The 20508-nt window shown below is 52.5% G+C and overlaps 1 protein-coding gene across 9 annotated transcripts in view; it reads left to right on the top strand.

The window, feature by feature from the left end:
• RUBCN (rubicon autophagy regulator) overlaps positions 1-20508 on the top strand; it is a 29761-nt gene that overhangs the window by 6649 nt on the left and 2604 nt on the right. For 3 of the 9 annotated variants that reach the window (XM_032698396.1, XM_032698400.1, XM_032698404.1), the window contains exons 2-22: positions 3264-3417; positions 5201-5284; positions 6227-6386; positions 6558-6664; positions 7236-7376; positions 7576-7732; positions 7930-8472; positions 9059-9103; positions 10960-11055; positions 11221-11336; positions 11819-12020; positions 12387-12488; positions 13254-13328; positions 16037-16094; positions 16668-16800; positions 17158-17303; positions 17627-17691; positions 18238-18476; positions 18877-18938; positions 19138-19291; positions 19654-19747. In XM_032698396.1, the coding sequence (XP_032554287.1) occupies positions 3264-3417; positions 5201-5284; positions 6227-6386; positions 6558-6664; positions 7236-7376; positions 7576-7732; positions 7930-8472; positions 9059-9103; positions 10960-11055; positions 11221-11336; positions 11819-12020; positions 12387-12488; positions 13254-13328; positions 16037-16094; positions 16668-16800; positions 17158-17303; positions 17627-17691; positions 18238-18476; positions 18877-18938; positions 19138-19291; positions 19654-19747 (2933 nt within the window). The remainder of the gene's footprint in view (positions 1-3263; positions 3418-5200; positions 5285-6226; positions 6387-6557; positions 6665-7235; positions 7377-7575; positions 7733-7929; positions 8473-9058; positions 9104-10959; positions 11056-11220; positions 11337-11818; positions 12021-12386; positions 12489-13253; positions 13329-16036; positions 16095-16667; positions 16801-17157; positions 17304-17626; positions 17692-18237; positions 18477-18876; positions 18939-19137; positions 19292-19653; positions 19748-20508) is intronic. The other 6 variants (XM_032698398.1, XM_032698402.1, XM_032698397.1 and 3 more) reach the window with 3 other exon arrangements.

Here is a 20508-nt window from a genome sequence, read left to right on the forward strand (position 1 = left end):
GAAAGTAATTGGGGCTTGGTTTTATTTTAAATGAAGAAGTCCACCTGAGTCAGCACCATGGCTCCCTGCCTCTGCTGTGAGTCACCTTTGCTGACTTGGACCAAGAGAAGTTCCTACCCTTGCTGGCACGGAGGGGCTGAGAAAGCCTTGAGGAAAGCAAGCAGCATTCCCCGTTGATGTCAGCAGCAGTGGCATTAAGCCATTTCTTGTTCCGAGGCCGGATTCTGTCTTTTATCACTCCAGTGCGAAAGGTTAAGTTATATTTGGGACAGTTCCTGACAGCAGGTTGATGTTGCTGTACCTGAAGATGGAGTTTGTGGTGGTAAAGAAAGGAGGCCCAGAGCCGAGTTTATGAAGCAGGTGGTTAAAATTGGAGGCTGGATCAGAGGTTGTCTTTAAGGGAGGAGAGGGATGTGGTTGAGGTCTCACCAGTGCTCCACCACCCATGGCACCTGCAAGCACCCTTGGTCCTTCTGGCAGGGGGAACCAGGCTCTCTGAAACAGGAGAGCAGAAGCATGTGTGGTTCTTGCAGGGAAGGCTCTGCTGGTGCACTGTGACCCTCTGGGGTGTGTTTCTCACTTTGCCCTTACTGTAAATAAGGGTGCATGATATGATATGACTTGGCCTTACCCCATGTCAGGCTTTCTATAGCACTAGCAAAGGAGAACTCTCCTTCTTCAGGAAAAAACAAGCAGATTTCATAGTAGTGCTCTGAACACCTGCTGAAATGGGGAACTGGAAGGCAGCTGGGATTTGAGCTTTCTCCATTCCTCCATTCCTTTCTCCATTTCTCCTTCCTGGGCAGACGAAGCCCAGGCTCTGTCAGTGGGAGGGGAGCAAACCCTGCAGGGTTAGCCAATGAGTCTGGTCAAAAATGAAATGAGGTTAGCCGTGCTCTCTCAATTTCCTTGCCACCTGCACCCAACTATATGGGTCTTCATTTCTTCAACCTTGTGTCACTGTGTGCTTTCCAGCATGTTCCAGCCCAGAAACAGCTAGGTTTGGGTATCAGAAGGGTCTTGTGTGTCCAGCTTCTGAACTGCTTTGGGTCAACAAGTCCCATAGGATACTTACTGTCCTACAAGGATTTAATTCGCTTTTTGTAACTTCTACATCACCTCTGCAAAGGTGCTTTCATTGTGCCACTCATTCCCTATGTGCTTCTGTGTTTAGTGTTTTAACACTTGGAGGTTATTTTGTTTGAGGATTGCTTAGCCTTAGTTACCCTGTGCTGGGAGGGAGCCCTGACTCCAGTCAGGGTTGGCTCCTGGTTTGCTACATCTTGAGAGATGCACAACTCTTCTAATGAGAGTGTTCATTTGGAAAGGCACATCTCTGCATATGCTGCCCTCACATCCTTGTGTGCATTTCCTGCTTTATATAGCATGAAACAACATGAGAGGGAGTTCCCCTGACTCACTGATTTGGAATATCAACAGTGTGGCTGAGCTTTCACTTGCATTTCCTAGCTCTTGAGTGTTGAAATATCTTAGGGAGGAGCTGGTTTTGATCTCCCTAGCTGCAGATGCTCTTTGACCAGGAACTGGCAGTGCCTCTCTGGGCATCCGTAGACAAAGAGCATCTGCAGCCCTCAGGGCAGGGATGGGAAAAGCCCATAAATTCAGAAGGGCTGGATCTTTTCTTTTGTCTCCCTGAATCCTATCTCCTTCAGGAAGCTGCCTTTGATTTGTATCTGTGCATTTTTCTTCAGTCTCTCCTGAGATAAAGCCCTGACTGTGCCTCTAAGTCTAAGTACATCATGAACAAAAAGGTACATCATATACCCTGGTTTAGAGCTCGTGTGCTGGTAGGGCGACAGGCTTTGCTGGTGGGATGGGTTGGCTTCTGTGTGGTTTAAGCTTAGATGGGTGCTGAAAGTGGTGAGGTTTCCTGAAGAGGAAGAGGAGTGGATGGAGATCTTGAAGTAGAGCCAATATTTGATGATCTGCTTGTTCAACTGATCAGTTTGGCAGTAGCGAACTAGTCTCGAAAAGAGGTTACTGGTGAGAAAAGCTTTGTTTTAAATACCAGAAGTATGTGGCCCACACTTTTATCCCCAAGGGATGAAAATGAGAGCAGTTTTAAATAATGTTATTTATTTTAATTTTTTTTCCCTTTTTTTCCCCCTTTTGTTTTGGAAATCCACTTTGGTCTTGCTGTGGAAGGGATTAACAGCTGAAACACTGGGTTATTTCTTGCCAGTTGAAAGGCTGGATTTTCATTCTAAGGTGTCAGCTTGGGTGCCTTTGTTACAAACACTGCAGAAGCATACTATTTTGATATTTATACTCCTAACTATACCTTGCAACACTGCTGTTTCTTCTTTAGAGAGTGGCTCCTGTTTGAATATGTGTTTTTGACAGCTGCTGTTCCTCTGGCAACAGTGTCAAGCAGCTTGAGTGGGGACCTCAGTCATACAAAGCTTTCTTCCCCAAAGCTGCTTTTGCATATGCAAATGGCATTACCTCTCTGCACCATTGCTCCTGCTTTGTGGTAGATAATGGTGCTTTCTTGCTGTATGCTGGGTAGCTGAGGGGGATGATACTGATGAAATGCTGTGCACGCTCCAGAGTACACCAGCAGTTTGCTAATCTCTGTCCAGAACATGGTGAATGCTTTTGCAAGAAAGTCGACTTGTGCCTACAACAGCTCAGGGCCTAGAGAGCAGCTCCAGAGGGAGAGATACAGATGCAGTGTTACCTCCCTGGAGGTGGAGCATCTGTGCATCCTGAAGGGCTGGAGTGCTCGATGCAGTGTGTGTTTCTCAGCCACTCTGTAAACACAGGTGTAGAGGGACCAGTCTCTGCTAGATCTGGTGGACATCATGCCCTCCCTCAGAGCTGCTGTACTCCTGAGGGGCTGCTGCTCAGCAGTCCCTGATAGAGAGAGCATGTGAGTGAAGCAAGTGAGAGGCTGGCTGGGAAGGTGTCCTCCAGCTTTGTTGGCCATACTAAGCAAGTGGTATATTGCAGGAGCCAATGTCTTGGTTCAGTCTTTGCTCGGTCTTTGTTCTGTCTGTCTCCTGAGACCACATTGGTGGTGGCTACCAGTCCTCAGAAGAATCATTATGATAAGGCCTGTTGTCCACAAACCATGTTGACCACAGGGAGTAATAAAGTTCTTTAGTTCACCTTTGCTGGCTTCTGGACCACTGAAGGTTTCAGCCTGACTAGAGTCTCCTTGGAAAGAGTGCAAGACCATGTTCCTGTTGTGAAGCTCCTCTTGCTGTATCTCTGATATGTCTTGCTGTGTTCCTCTGCAGGAAGGAGCATTGGAAGCTGCTCGGCAACTTGAAGACCACAGTGGAAGGTTTGGTGTCCATCAGCAACCCAAATGTCTGGTCCAAGTATGGGGGCTTGGAACGGCTCTGCAGAGACATGCACAGCATCCTCTACCATGGGCTCATCCACGACAAAGTAGGACTCTGTCCTGCCAGCATGGCTGTCTGTCTGTCTGTCTGTAGCAGCTTTGGTGCCTGTCACAAGCACGTGGGGCAGTCCTGTCTGCTGCAGCTCACTTCTGTGCTCATAGCATAGAGTGGGTACAGTGCTTGTAGCAGTGTGGGAAATGATCCAAGCAACAACTGAGCTTGCCTGGCAAGCGCCGTGGTTGTCAGAGAGACCTGTGTGCATGTTGTTTCTATCTCATCTACCTTCAATATGGTTTTTCTAAGTACTTGTGCCCCCTGTACTGAGGCCACTCCTCTCTCCTTTCCTTCTGCTCCAGCCAAACAATTAAATTGCATTTGCAGTGAGTCAGCCCCGTATCATCTGCGCTTGGACAAGTCCCCAGTGAGGTCTGGCAAGAGAAACCTCGTGTCTTTACTGTTTCTGGTTAGCTGTGTTAGTAACAGGAGCTGGCAGCCAAACCCGCGCCCTGCGTGAATGGGATCACTCTTTCCAGGCTCTCGTTGTGCCTGCAGTTGCTCACCCAGCCTTTACCCCTTTCATGGCTGCCTGGAAGAATTTCTCTTTCCCAGTTGTGTGCAGAGGCCGGAAGATCTCCCTTTCAGCTTGCAATTAGCAGCACAATTAATTTACAGGGGAAAGCTGAAGAAAGGCTGCAGGGGATGCCCAGGGACAGGCTTCCCATCGGTGGCTCTGCCACACAGAGAGAAGAGAGCCGTGCAGAGGAGCTCCAGGCAGCTTACATGGGCCAGCTGAGTTCAGGGTCAGGAAAACTGAATCTATGCAGTGCTGCACCCAAGCTAATAAACCTCCAGGAAGAGCCAGGCTGGCAGGTTGTCCCACCAGGGAGCTTTGCTCACTGGCTTCATTAAGTTTGCAGCCAGCACTTGTTACAGTGCAGCTCTGTTCCTATTAGTCCCCAGTGGTGTGGACCAGGGACCTTTGGGAGATCATCAGAGAGAGAAGCTACCTTTTCTATGTGAGGAGTGCAGTGCTCCCTTCTGATAGATTTGCTATTAATGGGCTTCAGGAAGTGAATGATTTATACATGTCTGATATTGGTAACAGTTCACGCCAATCATGGAAAGCAGGATGGTATGTTACCTTCCTTAATGCTTTTACATTTACAGCTCTTCCACTCAGGAGTGTCTGCCCTGCTTGGGCATGTGTGACACCAGTCAAGCTTTCAGAAGTGCAAAGGAAGGCTTCCTAACAGCAGTTTTCTCATAGTTGCTCCAGCAAAACATTTCCTTTCACTCATTATTTTCTTGGCAACTTTTTTGCTTACAACTAGGAATAAAAGGAAAAGGTGAAAAAATCCCTATGTAGATGTTGAGAGAACTGAGGTTAGACGTTTTTAAACTTTTGATTGAATTTATTTGTCCAGAAAGCCCTATTCAGTCCAGAGAACTAAAATTGCTGGATTTGTTTTGTAGTCTTAAAAAAACCAAGCTACTCCCCCCCTGCTGCCAAACCAAATAAACCACAAAGCAGAAGCCATTCCTCTGTCACTTGTGAAAGAGGAAATAGAGATGGAAGTAAAATAATCAGCTTTTTGTTGAAGAGAGATTTTTTGGGTCTGTGTTTACACCCGATAGGGTGGTGAGGAAAACAGCAACTCTGCTGCAGTTCCTCTCTAACGGGAAGAATAACTAAGAAGAAAAAAACTTCATTGTTTGAATAAAACTGAGGCAGGCAGCACATCCTCTCATGGCAGCAAGGGGCTAACGGGGAATGTTGTCATTTAACTGGGACTTGGGATGTGGTACCTAACTGTCCCTGTCCCGGGCAGGTGTGCTGCAGACAGAAGGATTACTGGCAGTTTGTGAAGGACATTCGCTGGCTGAGTCCCAGCTCTGCTCATCACCTGGAGAAGGTGGGTTCTGATGGGGTGGCCTGGTGTACCCAGAGGGAGGGGAGGGGGCAGCTGGGCTGTGAGCCTCACCAGTGGGGTAGTGGTGCCTTGGCTGTTGTGGGTAAAGTGGCTCCAGGGCTTGTGGAGGCTGAAGCAGCCGTGTGTTTGGGTACAAGCTGTGTCCTGGGAACTCAGTGTGGCTTGGGCTGAGACAATCATCTGCTTATTTCCCCCAGGCCAGTCTCCAGCTCGGCTGGGCCGGGTGCAGCGGGCATCACCAAGGGAACTGGCACAAGCAGTGCTTGTGTGTAAGCAGGGGTGATTCATGCATCTGTGCAAACCTCTAACGGTCTGGGCTGTCCCGTTTCTGGGTTGTGGCTTCACCATGCATTTATTTTCCCATTCCTGGCTTCTGGCAACCACTGGCACATAGGGATGCTCCTGGTGTTTGGCTGCCCCATGCTGACATCCATGATCCCCACCATGGGTGAGCACAAAGGACTGACCACTGGTAGTCTCTGTGTCCAGCCTGCTGCTGGGGGGATGTGGGGTGTGACTCCAGTCCAGCTCTTCAAGCTGCAGCAGCTCAGGCATTGTCATAACCTTCTGGAATTAATGTGTCAGCAAGAACGTGACCGTCACCACTGGAGTCAGGTTGGATTTAGGAGTTCCTCCAGGGGTTCCTCCAGGTCAGAGGCAAAACACATGAGTGGGAGAGTGTGCAGGAGAAATTTGTGCTGGTGGCTGTTGGAGGACTTTGGTCACTAGCTGACCTTTGAAATGTTGTTCCTGCCTGGTGCTTTTGGTTCCCTGGTGGCTGGGGAGCTGCTGGGACATGTCCTCCTTCCTGCTGACGGTGACAAAGCTGCTGTTATCGAGAGGACCAAAGCCATGTGGTGGAACAAGCCCTGCTCACCTGCTTGCCTCTGCATGCCTTAACCTGTGCCTGATGTCCCTTTGCAGTTCATCAGCCTGCAGGAGAGTGACCAGCGTGACCCAGAGGGCCCAGGAGACCAGGCCATTGCACAGCTGTGGCTGCAGCACAGCCTGCAGTGCCACTGCCTGTCGGCACAGCTGAGGCCGCTCCTGGGGAACCGGCAGTACATCAGGAAGTTCTATGCAGGTAAAGAGCAACGGGCCTTTTGCTTCTTATTAAGAAAATATCTAGTTGGTGGTGGTTCCAAGCTGTGGGGGGTGAGAGGGAACAGCAGAAAAGTTGGTTTGCATGTGAGCAACCGGTGTCTAAGCACGTGGGTGAGAGGGACTCCCCCGAACAGCATTCTTCTCTCCCCAGACACTGCCTTCCTGCTCAGTGACGCCCACGTCACGGCCATGCTGCAGTGCCTGGAAGCTGTTGAGCAGAACAACCCCAGGCTTCTGGCTCAGATCGACACCTCCATGGTGAGTTGAGGTCGCAATTTTACGTCTGGCTCTCCCCAGATGCTGACTGGCTGTGGCTGCTCCTGAAAGGTCACATTCAGGGCACAAAGAGCCCTCGGACAAGGGGCTGGACTTGGAAGTAGCAAAAGTTGCTCCAAGATGGGAGGAGAGCAGGGAACTGGTGCTTGTGCTGCCTGTGTGACCTGGCAGGGGTCGCGGTGGGTGGGATGGCTGTGTGGGGCCTGTAGTGGAGCCTGTAGTGGTTGAGGCTGGCTTCCAGGGTTTGAGTAGAGGACCTGAGGACCAGTTCCTTGTAAGAGGCACCTCTAAAGCCCTCTCCAACAGTCCCAGGCTTCAGGGCCAGCATGCAGAGCTGCCTGGTCATGAGGGACAGTCACCCTCTGAGGGGACGGGCAATGCCCCAGGACACCTGGGTGTCCACTCCTGCTGGTTATACCAGAGACTCCCTGTACAGCCCTGCGCCAGCTGCCCCTCTCCAGAGGAGGGGAACAGCAGCTGCTTTCTTTGCACAGAGCTCCCCAGAGGAGAGCAATTAGTGAGGCTCTGTTAAATGGGGGCTGTGTTCTTTCAGCTGGCCGGAACGTCACTGCCATCCCTGTGCACATCAGACCCTTCTGCTGAGACAAGGGAGATGTGTGACCACAACGCTGAAGGACACGAGAGCCATCTGCCTGGAGCACTGGGCTGCCTGGATCATTTCACTGAGAGCATGGTAATTTCCCAACAGGAGCCTGACCCACTTCCCTTCTGTGCTGCCATGTTTTTCCCTCCCCATCCTCCTGTGCCCAAGGCTGCTGCATTCTTTGCTGGCTGGTTGACCAGGCACTCGCAGGTCGATCCCTTTGTGTTGCTGCTCCTTTGACATGTAGCTCCCTAGATGCCGATTTATTAATGATTCCACTTCTCTTCAGCTTACCAGGAGGAGTGACAATCTGTCTCCAGTGACCAAGAGTCAGAGCCTGACAGCCCTCCCTGGGTCCCCGTACGTCCCCACTGCTGGCTGCACCCAGCAGCGCTGCTTTGGGTCCTCCTCCAGCCTCCACCATCCAGCCTCCTCTGGCCTTTCTGGTATTAAGGGTGGGCTGGGGAGCTCAGGGTAGACACAGAAGAGACTTTACCTTGTTATCAGCTCTTCATTGTGGTGGATGTGTGTGAGGAGATCTCTGCCTATGATGGGAGGGAGATCCCTGACCTTTGCCTGTGGTGGGTGGGTGTGCTGGTCTGCTTGTGCCAGAGTGTGACATCATGCTCCTGCCTCTGTCCAGACAGGAGACCAGCGAGCTCCTTTGTCAGCTCCAACTCCAGCCAGCCCCAGGAGCGCTGCCTGTCCACTCGGTCCTCCTCCTTCAGCGAGGGCAGGTCCACTCTGGAGCAGCCTGGCTCTGTCACCCAGACCCCCTCACCAAAAGACCCCTTCTCTCCAACCAGCGAGATGAGTTCCAGCACCACCAGCCAGAGCGAGGATACTTGGACAGGAAGTCAGGATGATCCGCAGAGTGATGTTAATGATGGGCCGGAATACCTGGCCATCGGGAACTTGGGACGCCGGGGCCGGGCATGTAGCAGCGCCAGCACCAACAGCTCCAAGAGCAGTAGCTCCAAACTCTTCTCCTCCAGCAGCTCCCAGAAGCTGGACTCAGTATCATCCCTGGGGGAGCAGGGGGCGAGCGGAGGTGGAAGCAGGGGCCTGAGCCTGTTGCGACGGTCCAGCTTCTCGGAGGGACAGTCATCAGCTCCACAGGGCATCCTCAAGAAGAGCCACGTGCGCTCACACTCCGACACCAACGTGACTTCGGGGAAGTTGCACGGTAATGGGACAGCTTTTCTGGGGTGGCTTTTCAGTGTGGGAGTCCCTGGTACCAGGAGGCTGATACTGGCTACCCCTTTGACTCCATAGCTCAGACTGGGGAGAGGAGCAGTGGGCAAATGGTTGGGAAATTTGGTCTTTTCCCTTAGCTTACCTGCTCCACACTGGAATGATGGGCTGACATATTCCTTCCCAGAATGCCCTGGACCAGACTGTTACTGGTATGGGCAGCTTTTACCAAAAAAATCTTAGAAAATGGCAGTGGTACTGTGGCATTAGCTGTCCTGCTTCCCCACTGGCCTTGCTGGGCTGGGGCATGGGGCCGTGGCAAGGCACTGGGGTGGGGCCTGGGCTCATCCTACTGGTAGGATGTCATACCACTGGTAACCTGCCGGGTCCTCCTGTGCTCCTGAGTGGGTGAATGCATGGGGACGCAGGGAGTGGGATGTGAGGGAACAAACAGTTGAGGGATTCTGTTCTACCAGTGCTACCTTCATGGGATAAGTGGAGGGCCTCGCTGAGTAGTAACCAGTCTGTCTCTGTTTTCTCTCTCTTAATGCTGCCCTTCTCCTCCTCTGTCTACCCAGGAGGCCTCAGGGATATCACCATTATAATAGAAGATCCAGTGGCAGGTTTGGGAGCCAGTATAACAGCCCTTCATTAGTGATCATTGCATCAAGTTCAGGATTGCCATCAAACCATTAGTGTCCATTTAGAAAACCAAAAACATTCTTTCTTTGCTGTGTCTCAGCTGATGCTTTGAAGTGTGGTCAGGTTTATGCATGTGGCTTGACTGAAGATCCCAGCTTGGGTTTTGGGAGCAGTGGACCAGACTCAGAAGTGTGCCTGCAGTTCCCCTGCATGGCATTAGGGAGTGCTGGCCACCGAGTCCCTGAGCTGCATCCCCTGCCCTTCCTTCCACCCACTGCCTTGGGAGCCAGGAGAGGTTTCATCTCTCACCTATGAAATAAGGGCTGGCAGCTAAACAGGCAGGGGCTTGAACATCTTATTTTCCCTTTGATTTAGTGGATCTGTGGCACAGGGGCGTTTGATGTTGGCTGAGTTCCAGCTGTGTATGCACCCACAGCTGGGACTCCCAGATGCTCTTCTGGACTCAGGGCAGGTTTTCCCCTAAGCAGAGGTGCTGGGTGCTGACATCCCTGTGACCCCCATGCAGAAAGAGTCAGCAGCTCAAAAAAAAATGGGCTGTTTCATTTTGCATCTGTTGAGCAGTGGCACTGGGTTTGTCAAGTTCACATCTGGGTGCCAAGGGTTCTGTGGCTAGGAAGGGTCCTCCCTGGGAGTTGTGGGCACTCAGATGTGTCCAACCCTATGTCCTAGTCTAGCAGATGATGCCTCGCTTTACCATTCAGCAGTAGGCTCTGTTGTATGTGGCATCCCCCAGGCATCCATCCCATGAAGTGGTTTCTGTGTTGAGGGGGCTGCAGAACACCCTCCAGGCTGCAGCGAAAAGCTGTGAGAGCCTCCCACCCTGACAGGTCTCCTTTGTCTCCCAGCCTGTGGTTTGGGTTGATTCCAGGCCCCATCTTGGTGACTGCTGCTTCAGGGTCTTGGCAGGGAGAGGCTGGTGTTGGTGGGATCAGGAGCCTCCATCTACCTCAGAATTACAGCACAAATCTGAGAACGAAAATGAATAGGAGGTTGAGAGGACAGGGTTGCCCTTCTGTTGTGCTTAGGATGTCAGCTGGGACCTGCCCCATATCCAAAGCTGTTTGTTCCTGTCCCATTTCAGTCAGGGTGTTTTTAGTCTCCTTCAGCAGTCCTCTGTCACCCAGCTGCTCTGTCCAGGTGCTCCCTGGGGCCATGGCTCTCCATAGGGCACCATCTGTTCTTGGTCTCCGTTCAGGCCAGCTCCTGGCAGTCTCTGCCAGCTCAGTCTGGCAGGGAGTTGCACCACCGTGTGTGCGTGGGCCAGAGCCCTGCCCACAGCCCGTGTAAGTCACCTTGAGCACTGCATCCAGGGGTTGTGTGCAGGAAACCCTGGCTTGTCCTTCAGGTGCCCCCTTACACTGGTGTCCAGGCTGTTTTGCAGGGCTGGGAGACCCACAGATCTGTCAACTACTAGATGAGGTTTCCCCTCATCTCCTCTCCTGACTCTCTCTTCTGGGGGTTAACTCTTCCCTCAAAGATGTTCCAGCAGGAAGAAAGGGCTGGCAAGAGGCACTTGCTGGAGCCTGTTGTGTCCCCCAGCTCTAGTCGGGGCTAAAGAGAGGAAGGCTCAGGACTCGACTGCTCCATGGCTCTCATGAACTTCTCTCCTTTCCCCTTCTCTAATGCCTGAAATGCCCTTCTAGTTTTGCCCTCTCCTGGGCTTGCCCTCAGCTGTGGCATGGAGCAGGAAGATGTCTCCTTGTTTCTGTCCATTTGTGCCTCTGTGTGTGATGCCAAGCCTGTTTCATTTCACCCTGTGCAATGGCTGGATGCCTCTGGGATACTGAGGTGTGCTTGGTGTCATCTTCCCTTCCAGAGTCCCATGGTGATCCAGCTGGAGGGAGAGGGCCGGTCTCTGCTTCCACCCAGAGCAGTGAACTGAGCACACCCAGCTCCCTCTACATGGAGTATGGTGAGTACAGCCAGCCTTAGTGGGGACACTCGCTCCTGGTCAGGCTCCTCCATCAGCTGTGGTGGCCTCAGCTGCTGGCACCTGCTTGTGAGATGCTGACTGGGCTTGGTAGCATGGAGATAGCAGCAGGTCCTTCCCTCATGCCTTTGTCTCTTGCTTTTCTAGACTCTGGACAGTATCTGAGCTCGGGGGAAGGGATGTTCAGGAGACCCTCGGAAGGACAGTCCCTCATCAGCTACCTCTCTGAGCAGGACTTTGGCAGCTGTGCAGACCTGGAGAAGGTGAGGGAAGCAGCAGCAGCCTATGTGCATTAGAGAATGTATCTTTCTGCAGGTTCAGGTATACTTCACTCTGTGGGGAGGATAATGCCATGGTATTTTCTGCTGTAGAGCTGTGCACAGAACTTCAAAGTTGAGCTCCTTGGTGGTGTCTGGAAGCCAGGATCTGCCTGTCCAGCATATACACAACATCTTTGCAAGATGTTAGGGCTCCTCAGGGCCCATGTGCTGACCCCCAGAGTGGATGTGTTCACATCTTCTTTGTAGGATGCCTCTTGTGTTTTGTGAGTATTCTGGTGCCCAAGAAGACTTTATTTTCTAGGTCCTCATAGAAGTCATATTTTGTGGGATTGGCAGGGATTAAGGTCTTTCAACCACCATCCATGAGTAATAAGCTCTTTCCTGTCATAGGTGGGGAAGATTTTATGAAGTCTTCCTAGTTTGTCCACGGTATAGCCTTGAATGCTTTTGCTCTTGCCTTGCAGGAGAATGCCCACTTCAGCATCTCAGAGTCCCTGATCGCTGCCATTGAGCTGATGAAATGCAACATGATGAGCCGGCAGCTGGAGGAGGAGGAGGAGGAAGACAGTGACAAGGAGATCCAGGAGCTTAAACAAAAGATTCGCATTCGGCGCCAGCAGATCCGCACGAGTCGGTTCCCTGCCTGCCAGGAAATGGGCTCAGACAGTGGGTGATGTGTTTGGGGCTTATCAGCTGGTGGGATGTGGGTTTTCTGTCTGTTACCTATCCTAAGCATCCTGTCTTCCTGCCCATTCCTGGGAAACAGTCATATTGCTACCAAGGTGGTGCAGAGATTTGTGAAACTGCTGTTATTGAAGGCCACATGGGACCCATACTGCACGTTGATAACACTTTTGTGCTGCAGGCACTGAGTTATGGAATGTAATTTCATTTTGAACCCATAGTGTTTTCCATCCTTGAGCTCCATCCCTCCCTTCCCTGGCTGTACCTTGCTATCCCCTTCTACCATAGCAGTCAGTGACCCTCCAGACTGCTTCCTTTGATGACCTGCCTGTGATGCATTTCTCCCAGGTCTTGTGGCAACAGACAGCGGGTCCCAGTTCAGCTCCCACGGCTCCATGCGGCTCTCTGACTCTGGCTCTGCAGAGGATGTGGAGGAGTACGAGATCCGAGGTAGGAGGGAATGGCTGTGTTGGCTTCTTGCGTAGAGACAGATTTCTCCTTGGTGTGATTGTACTGAGGTCAGTCCCACTGAAGAAGAGCATGTCCCTCTGGCCTTCGAGATGGCTTTTCCCAAACAGATGGCTGAGCTGAGTATAAGCAGAGCAACCAGTTTCCCTCATGTGGTGGCATGACTTTCCTTTGAAACCCCCTGTAACCCTGTAGCATTTCTTGCCTCTGGCTGGTAGGTGATTTCCATTTCATTGCCTGGTCCACGTAGTGGCTGTCACAGCTAGAGAGAGGTGGGAGAGCTGCCATCCTGCTCTTCTCCTCCCCAGGCAAAAGGAGCCATAGCTCTGACCACTTACCTCTTGGGTGGTGGGTGCTGGTAACATCCTGACCTGTAGTCTCTGTTCCTGACAGCTTGGGTGGCTGAGATTATCACCAACAGGACACATGTCTGTGTCCCTGGGTATCCTCTTCCTTCAGAGCCATGTTTCATCCTCTGAAGTGGATGACTTACTTCTCAGCAGTACTTCCATCTTTAAAAAGAAGATGGAGCAGTCCAGTCTCCAGCTTTAAACTTCTCGTCCCTTGACTATAAACAGCAAGCCCCTCCTTACAGTCCATGAGGGCGAGGTTTTGAAGCCCACGGAGGGGTGTGCCAATTCAGTTCTGGGCCCTCCTTGTGTGAGTGCTGCTCTTGTATTGTGCCCTTTCTCTTTGGCCTGGCCGAAGCACTGAAGTCAACTGTTTTGTCATCACCATGTTATACAGATGGTAACGATGGATCTAACCTGATTCAAATGTCCAAGAACGGCCTCTCAGTGTCAATGGCTTCCTTGTTCTCAGGTACCCTGCAGTGCTCCCTGCAGCACGCTTGTGTGTGTGTGTGTACGCGAGGTCTATGTGTGTGTGCACATGCACACTTCCCAGAAATCTGCCTGGTTTTGGAACTGTGAGTTAGTTCCAGTATCATCCAGACATCAGCAAGAATAGCTGTGGCAGGATTGAGCAGAGAGGAGGCAGAGGATCAGTGTCGTGGGCTCCATCCCCCAGAGCATTTTGCTGTGCAGTATTTTGGATGTATCAAAGGTATTTGCTGCAGTGAAGACCTGTCTTGCCTGGGGTAGGGCTTGGCAGGGTGATGGCACAGCTTTGTGGCTCTGTAGGTGCTGAAGTCTGAGCCTGAGCTGGATGAGAGCAGTCCTTTTCAGTGTGGGACCAGGTCTCCATCCCAGGTGCCTTGGGGAGCATTATCTTGCTTGAGTTGGCAGAGCTGGTGTGCCATAACTCTAATATGAACCACTGCCAACCCCTCCCACTCTGCTCAGACTTGACTTGGAGTGGAATCCTTCCAAATGGAAAAGAAGTCCTGAAGGGAAAAGTAGTGAGACCAGACAGGGCACAGGCAGTTTGTTCATGCTGGAGGCCCTAGGCGCTGGGATCACATGCAGCCAGGTCTAGCTTAATGTTTCTATTGTTTACAGTACTACTAGGTTATCCTTCTGGTCTGCTGGCCACATTAAATACCCTTCATGTGCTCCCTGTTTGCTTTAGCAAGGGAACAGCCTGCTGAGCTGTTGCTGATCTCTTGTGTGGGGTGTTTGGCACCAGCACACTGCTCCTCATGGAGATGCTGGTGCTCAGAGCTTCCTGGTCAGCCCTGCTGTGTTCACAGAGCAGGGCTTTAATCTAGTGGGTCTCATGGCCTGAAGCAGGCATATGGGGTCTAGAGTGATGTCCTTGGGTTTAGGGGCTGTAGGGGCTGTTCACAAGCCTCCTGAAGACTATCCTACCTGGTGATAACATTGGCAGCAGAGATGTTTTGTGCAGCTAACGAGGCTTTTGGGGAGTGTCTGCAGTTAGTGTTGGGAAGCCAGTGGTGGCAGAATTTCAGTGCTAGCTCCTGCGGGAGCCTAAGGTCAGATTTGGCTCCCTCTCATCCCTGAGACCATGTCAGTGCCTGAGTGCAATGGCTCTGCCTCCCTGTAATAACACCTGGCCCCTGCTGTGCTGTGTGTGCCCAGCTGTTGGCTCATGTTCGTCACAATCTAGGACCATGTGGCACCTTTCTGCATAGAGCAGGAGGCACCAGAGCATGGCAGGTGTGTCTGGCTGGTGCTCTACATGGTCAGGAGGCTGTTTTCGTGAATTCTCTGTTTTCTGCGCTAGAAGTCTGTTTGCATGATGTAGATATGCAGATTCCTTAGCACATTAGGATGCTTCCCTGTGCCTGTTCTAGCAATGGGTGTCAAACATTGAGGGTCAGGCATCCATGCTGAATTCCAGAAGTGTGAGCCTGTAAATTTGCAGGAGTTGCTCCCCTTGTTGCCAGGACAGCCCTGCTCTTTGTAGGGAAGCTGGGGTGGGTTGACACTCTTTGCTCGGCCAGGCTGTGATTCCCTTGGCCTCAGTGTGCAGTTGGTGCCTGGCTGGGATCGTGTGGACTCTGTGCAGGTTTGTGTTAGTCGACCTTCTTGGAGTAGAGGAGCAGGGACCCTGAGCTGTGCCTCCCCATGCCAGGCACAGGGACAGGGGAAGCTGCAGGCTTGTGTTTGGGGGTGGTATGGTCACTTCAGACCATTCCTAGAGCTCCCCAGAGGTACAAAGCAGGAGACCTGCTGGACTGAAGGTTGTGGCATTGGCCTCTCTTCTGTCCTGACCTGTAGTGCTTTCCCCTTGCATGCCCTCTTCCTTTTTTCTGGGAGTCTATCTGTAATGAAGCAGGGATTCTGCCTGCCTCTGCCTGTAGTGTGCTACTGGATATCTTCTGTCCCAGGGTTCTTCCACTCTTGAGATGAATCCCCTGTCTTTCACACCTGCTGGAGTGAAAGAAAGATGAGTGGTGGAGCTACCGCTGAGTACCCCAGGGTGCAGGACAGCCCAAGGCTGTTTGGGAGCTGATGGAGGAGTGGAGGGAGCAGGACCTCAGTGTCCTGCACCTCTTCATGGACCCCTCTCTTCTCAGGAGGTGGGTCTGTGGCCTCTGCAGAGGGCTGGCCCCATGGCTGCTGGCTGCTCTCTGCAGGGATGCTGGCATGTCTGTGGAGTGCTGGGCACAGGCTGCCAGCCCCGGCTGTGCAGTCACTGACAAGCTGTGGTACAGCCACTGTCTGATCTTAGAGTTTTGCAGTCAAGTATAGAGAAGGGCTCTGCATCCCATTGCTAATCACCTCCAGCATCTGTACTGTCTGTAGAGAGCTACTAAACCTTCTTGCTAACCTTGCAGTCCTGCCCTCCAAGCTCCTGTGTGTGCTCTGTTTCAGGCTGTGTCACTGCTAGGACTTGGTGTGTGACCTGTACCAGCAACCACTTGTCTCCCCCAACCCCCAGGCTGGCTGTTTTTACAGCATCCCACCATACCTTTCCCTCGTAGCTCTGACAGCTGACTGATTAGACTGCACCCCTCCTTGCTCCTCAGTGCCACTGGTAGAAGTTGATGCTGTAGTTCACATGCTTTTCACACCTGGATGAGTTTTACCTTGAAGCTCTGGTTTGAAGTGAGTGTATTGCCCTGCCCTGCCCCATCTCTTCCACCTTGTCTGTTTTTGATTCAGATGCAGACATCAAGAAGAACCCAGACTCCAGGAAGTCCTTTCTCTCCTCGGACTCCATGTACGTCTTCAACGCATGGTGACACATCTTGGTACCAAGTTCTCCTTCCTGGCTAACTTTGCTCTTCCATGTGCATCAGTTGCACTGGAGTAGACATCCTTCCTTCCCTCCCTTTGCTTAGCTGTTGAGCACTGGGTCCTAGTCTTAAATTTGGGAAGCAGTACCTGGGGATCATCAGGATATTCACATGAGGTAGATATGATATAGACTGGTGTCAGGAGAGATGCCCATACCTCCTAGTAGGTAAGAATCTGGTGACAACCTGGAGCATCTGGACTGGCTGCTGGCTTGCTGCTGGCTCTGAGCCTCCCCTGCCTCTCCCTCTCAGCTGGGACAGCCTGTTAGACTTCATGGTGCTGCCACCTTCTCTCTAACCCTCACTGCTGTGCTGTGACTCAAAGGGGGAACTGGGGACAGCTGCAAAGACATAAATCAATCACACATATCAATTTTAAGCCTGTGTAGCAGTGCAGAAATAAGGAACCAGAGTGGAAGGGAGCATCTGTATGGCTTGAGCTGGGTCTGGCACTGGAGGCTGGGAGGAGAGCACTAACCACTCTCTTTTCTGTCTAGATCCCACTCCTTCCTCAATTCCAACTCAGCAGAGGCCGTGGCCATGGGCTTGCTGAAGCAGTTTGAGGGCATGCAGCTCCCAGCTGCCTCTGAGTTGGAGTGGCTAGTCCCCGAGCACGATGCCCCACAGAAGGTAAGGCTGTGAGTCACGGTCACCAATTGCATTTGATCTTCCCTGAACCCCTGGCTTCACCCAGCTGCTGAGGGGCTTTGCTCATCTCAGTGATCCCTTTCTGGAATTGGAAGAGGGAGTTTGCCTGGGCTCTGGAGGTGGGTGCATCCAAGCAGGGCTCTACCACAGCAGCCTCCAACATCAGAGTGCTGGGGTCCCTGGGGACAGCCCTTCTCCAGCCCCTTTTCATCTGGAGCAGCATTTTGGTGCCAGGCAGTTTTCCAGAGGGCTGCACTTGCAGGTTTCTGGCAGTCCAACCAGATGTACTGCCTTTGCAATACCAGACAGGGATCTGACCCTTTTGCCTGCCTCTCCCAGCTCCTGCCCATCCCTGACTCTCTGCCTATCTCTCCTGACGATGGAGAACACGCTGACATCTACAAACTGAGGATTCGGGTGCGTGGAAACCTGGAGTGGGCCCCGCCGCGACCACAGATCATCTTCAACGTTCACCCAGCGCCAACGTAAGGACCCCTGTTGCTGGGGCCTCCCCAGGGACCTCCCCTTTCCAACCTTCTTCCATCAACACCAACGTTGCTTATCCTCTCTCTCCCACTTGACTAATGGGGATTCCCTGCTCTGAGCCTGGTAAATCCACAGTGGTCACCATTGTGGGATGGTGAGATGGAGCCAGTGCTTGCAGTGGGTGTGGACCAGGATACAATAGGGCTTTTCCCACTGGATTTGTTGTCCACACAAACATCCCAGACCTGTGCCAGTGCCCATCTTCTGGTGCCAGGTGCCGTCAGGGCTGGGCTCATGCATGTTGTCTTCTGTCCCTGAGCAGGAGGAAGGTGGCCGTGGCCAAGCAGAATTACCGGTGTGCAGGCTGTGGCATCCGGACTGATCCTGGTGAGTGCTGGGGGCCTGACCCGTAGCTGGAGAGTGGGGAAAAACCTGTGAACAAGTGGGAAGATGCTGAGTGGGTGGGCGGTGGTGGAGCTCAGCACAAGGTCACTGGGGCAGCTCTGCCTGCACTTTGATGTGCACCATCCACAGAGGAGCCTCCATCTCCAGAAGGTCAAGGGCTGGTGGAGGGAAAGTGCAGCCAGCCTGTCCTTTGGAGGACATTTCAGATGTTGACTGTGGTATGGCAAAGTCCTCTATTGGGGTCCTCAAGCTCCCAGCAGGTTCTGCTGTGGGTACAGCTGCAGTGTTCTTCCCTAAATGTGTAGGTAGATGTGGCTGCATGAGGCTGGACCATGGTCCTTCTGCAGTCAGAGGGATGCTTGCAGACCCCCATGCTGAGCACTCTGGGGTGAAGGAGATACCAGCAAGGCAGAATACCTTGCTTGTTGGAAATGCCTGTTGGAAACTCTGAGCAACACTGGGAGTCCAGTGTGTGGCTGGGCAGAGCCCATGCCTGGGCTGACCTCCCTGTGTGCCTGGTTTGGCCAGATTACATCAAACGGCTGCGGTACTGCGAGTACCTGGGGAAGTATTTCTGCCAGTGCTGCCACGAGAACGCCCAGACGGTCATCCCCAGCCGCATCCTGCGCAAGTGGGACTTCAGCAAGTACTATGTGAGCAACTTCTCCAAAGACCTGCTGAGCAAGATCTGGAGTGACCCGCTCTTCAACGTGCAGGATATCAATCCTGCCCTGTACCGGAAAGTGAAGGCTCTCAACCAAGTGTGGGTAAGACCCTTTCCGTGCCTTCCTGAGTAGGGTTTGGATGAGGTGGGTGGCTGCCAACTGGCTGCCAATATTTGAGAGAAGCTGGTGAGAAGCAGATACTTCAGTTTTTGAGGCTTAAAACCTCATCACTGTGTCTTTCCATTTGCCCCGTCTTCCTTCTTCAGTAACGTAGGAATTTCAAAAGGAATTTTTGGCTGGTATCCAGCTGGGCTTCAGTTTATCTCCTGGAGCACAATGACAATGATTGTGCTTGCCTTGCCCTATGTGGTGTAAACACTCTGGGAACAGGAGAGCAGCAGCTGAGGAGCAGTAGTTGTTTCACCAACATGGGGAATGGGACAGACCTGCTCGGTCAAGGACTGTGCTAGTTACTGATTCTTTGTCCCCACTTCCTCTCCAGCTGCTGCGAATCCAGCTTTTCCACATGAAGAACATGTTCAAGACATGCCGACTAGCTAAAGAGTGAGTACTGGGCTGTGAGATGAGGCTGTTGTGCTCTCCTGGTTCTGCCCTGGGGCACTTTGCACTGGAAATCTGTGCAGCCTGTGCAATGAGCAGCAAGGAGAGATGAGAGTGGAGGGGGAGAGAAAGCAGAAGGAGCGGAGAGAGAGGGCTTAGTGGAGCTGCTTTGTTCTGAGCTCTGGTTTCTCTTTCCTTGCAGCCTCCTGGACTCCTTTGACACAGTGCCTGGCCACTTGACAGAGGATCTGCACCTCTACTCGCTGAGCGACCTCAGTGCCACGAAGAAAGGGGACCTGGTGCCTCGCCTGACAGAGCTCCTGAAGGCAGGCGGCCTGCACGTTGACAAGTGCATGGTAAGGCCTCCCTCACCTGCCTCCTGCCCAGCTCTGCACCCTCAGGAGCACCCTTCGGAGAAGGGTTTGCTGCAGAGATAGCTGAAAGGGAGGCTTTGATGGGCAGGGCAGCCATCAAATTAACTGATTCAATGCTAACTGTTCCTGCCTGCTCCATAGACCTCCTATCCAGAATGTTTGGGATATTTGTTACCCACCCCTGACAAACACAGATTCTGCTTTCCTGTGCTCCAGGCTGGTGAAGGGCTGTCTCACGTCGTTAGAGCAGGGCACTCTTGTCCTACTCTGCTCTACCTCCTGCCCTGGTTGCTAGGGAGATGAGGAGGATTTAGCTGTTTTTTCCTCATCTTTTTTCCTTGCAGCTGTGCCAAGCCAAAGGCTTCATCTGCGAGTTCTGCCAGAATGAGGATGACATCATCTTCCCCTTTGAGCTCAACAAGTGCAGGACTTGTGAAGGTGAGATACTGGGGAGGAAGAGGGAGGAGACAGACCCTGGAGCCACCAAGGTCTGCCTCCAGTTTGAGTGGCATTTATGCTAGCAAGAGGTACAGAGCCATAGCCAGCCAGCCAGAGTGCCTCTGTGCATGGCCTGTGTCTGCAGCATGTTATGACAGCAGCAGATCAGCTTTGTAACAGTGGTTGGCGAGAGCTGCTGGCGTGGTGGAGCGTGTAGGTCCCCTCCTGACCATGCTATGTGCTGCCTGCCCTGGCAGCCAGTGGGCGTTCAGGCTGTGACTGCAGCAAGTGGGTGTCTGGGAGTCCTGGCTTCCCTTCTGCTGTGGTTATGGGACAGGCTGCAGCCTGCACACAGCTCCCCTGCCTCTGCTTGGATGGCTGGAGCTGACCTTGCAGAGCAGAGAGAGCCTGAAGGCTTTGTCTGTGTGTCCTTCCTGCCTGCCACGAAATCCCCAGACCCCTTCAGAAGTCATACTTGATACTGCCCAGTACTAATGTCTGAGTAGAGCTTGTCCCTGCAGCTTGGGACCAATCTCTGAACTGGCTTAAAATGGCTCCTGACAACATGCAAGTAGGTGCAGTGCCAGGGAAAACTTGGGCCAAAGTCACTGTTTCCTTGGAGTTCAGGAAAGTTTGGGGAGGGACCTTGCGCAGAGCTTCTGTGCTCCCAAAAGCTTTGCAGCTGGTCCAGGGACTTGCAGTGTGGAGTGTCAGGCAGTCTATCTGCCTCTACCAGTTCTCAGCCATGCTCTCCCCCCCAG

The sequence above is a fragment of the Chiroxiphia lanceolata genome, chromosome 10, assembly GCF_009829145.1.
Source record: "Chiroxiphia lanceolata isolate bChiLan1 chromosome 10, bChiLan1.pri, whole genome shotgun sequence".
Taxonomy (NCBI): domain Eukaryota; kingdom Metazoa; phylum Chordata; class Aves; order Passeriformes; family Pipridae; genus Chiroxiphia; species Chiroxiphia lanceolata.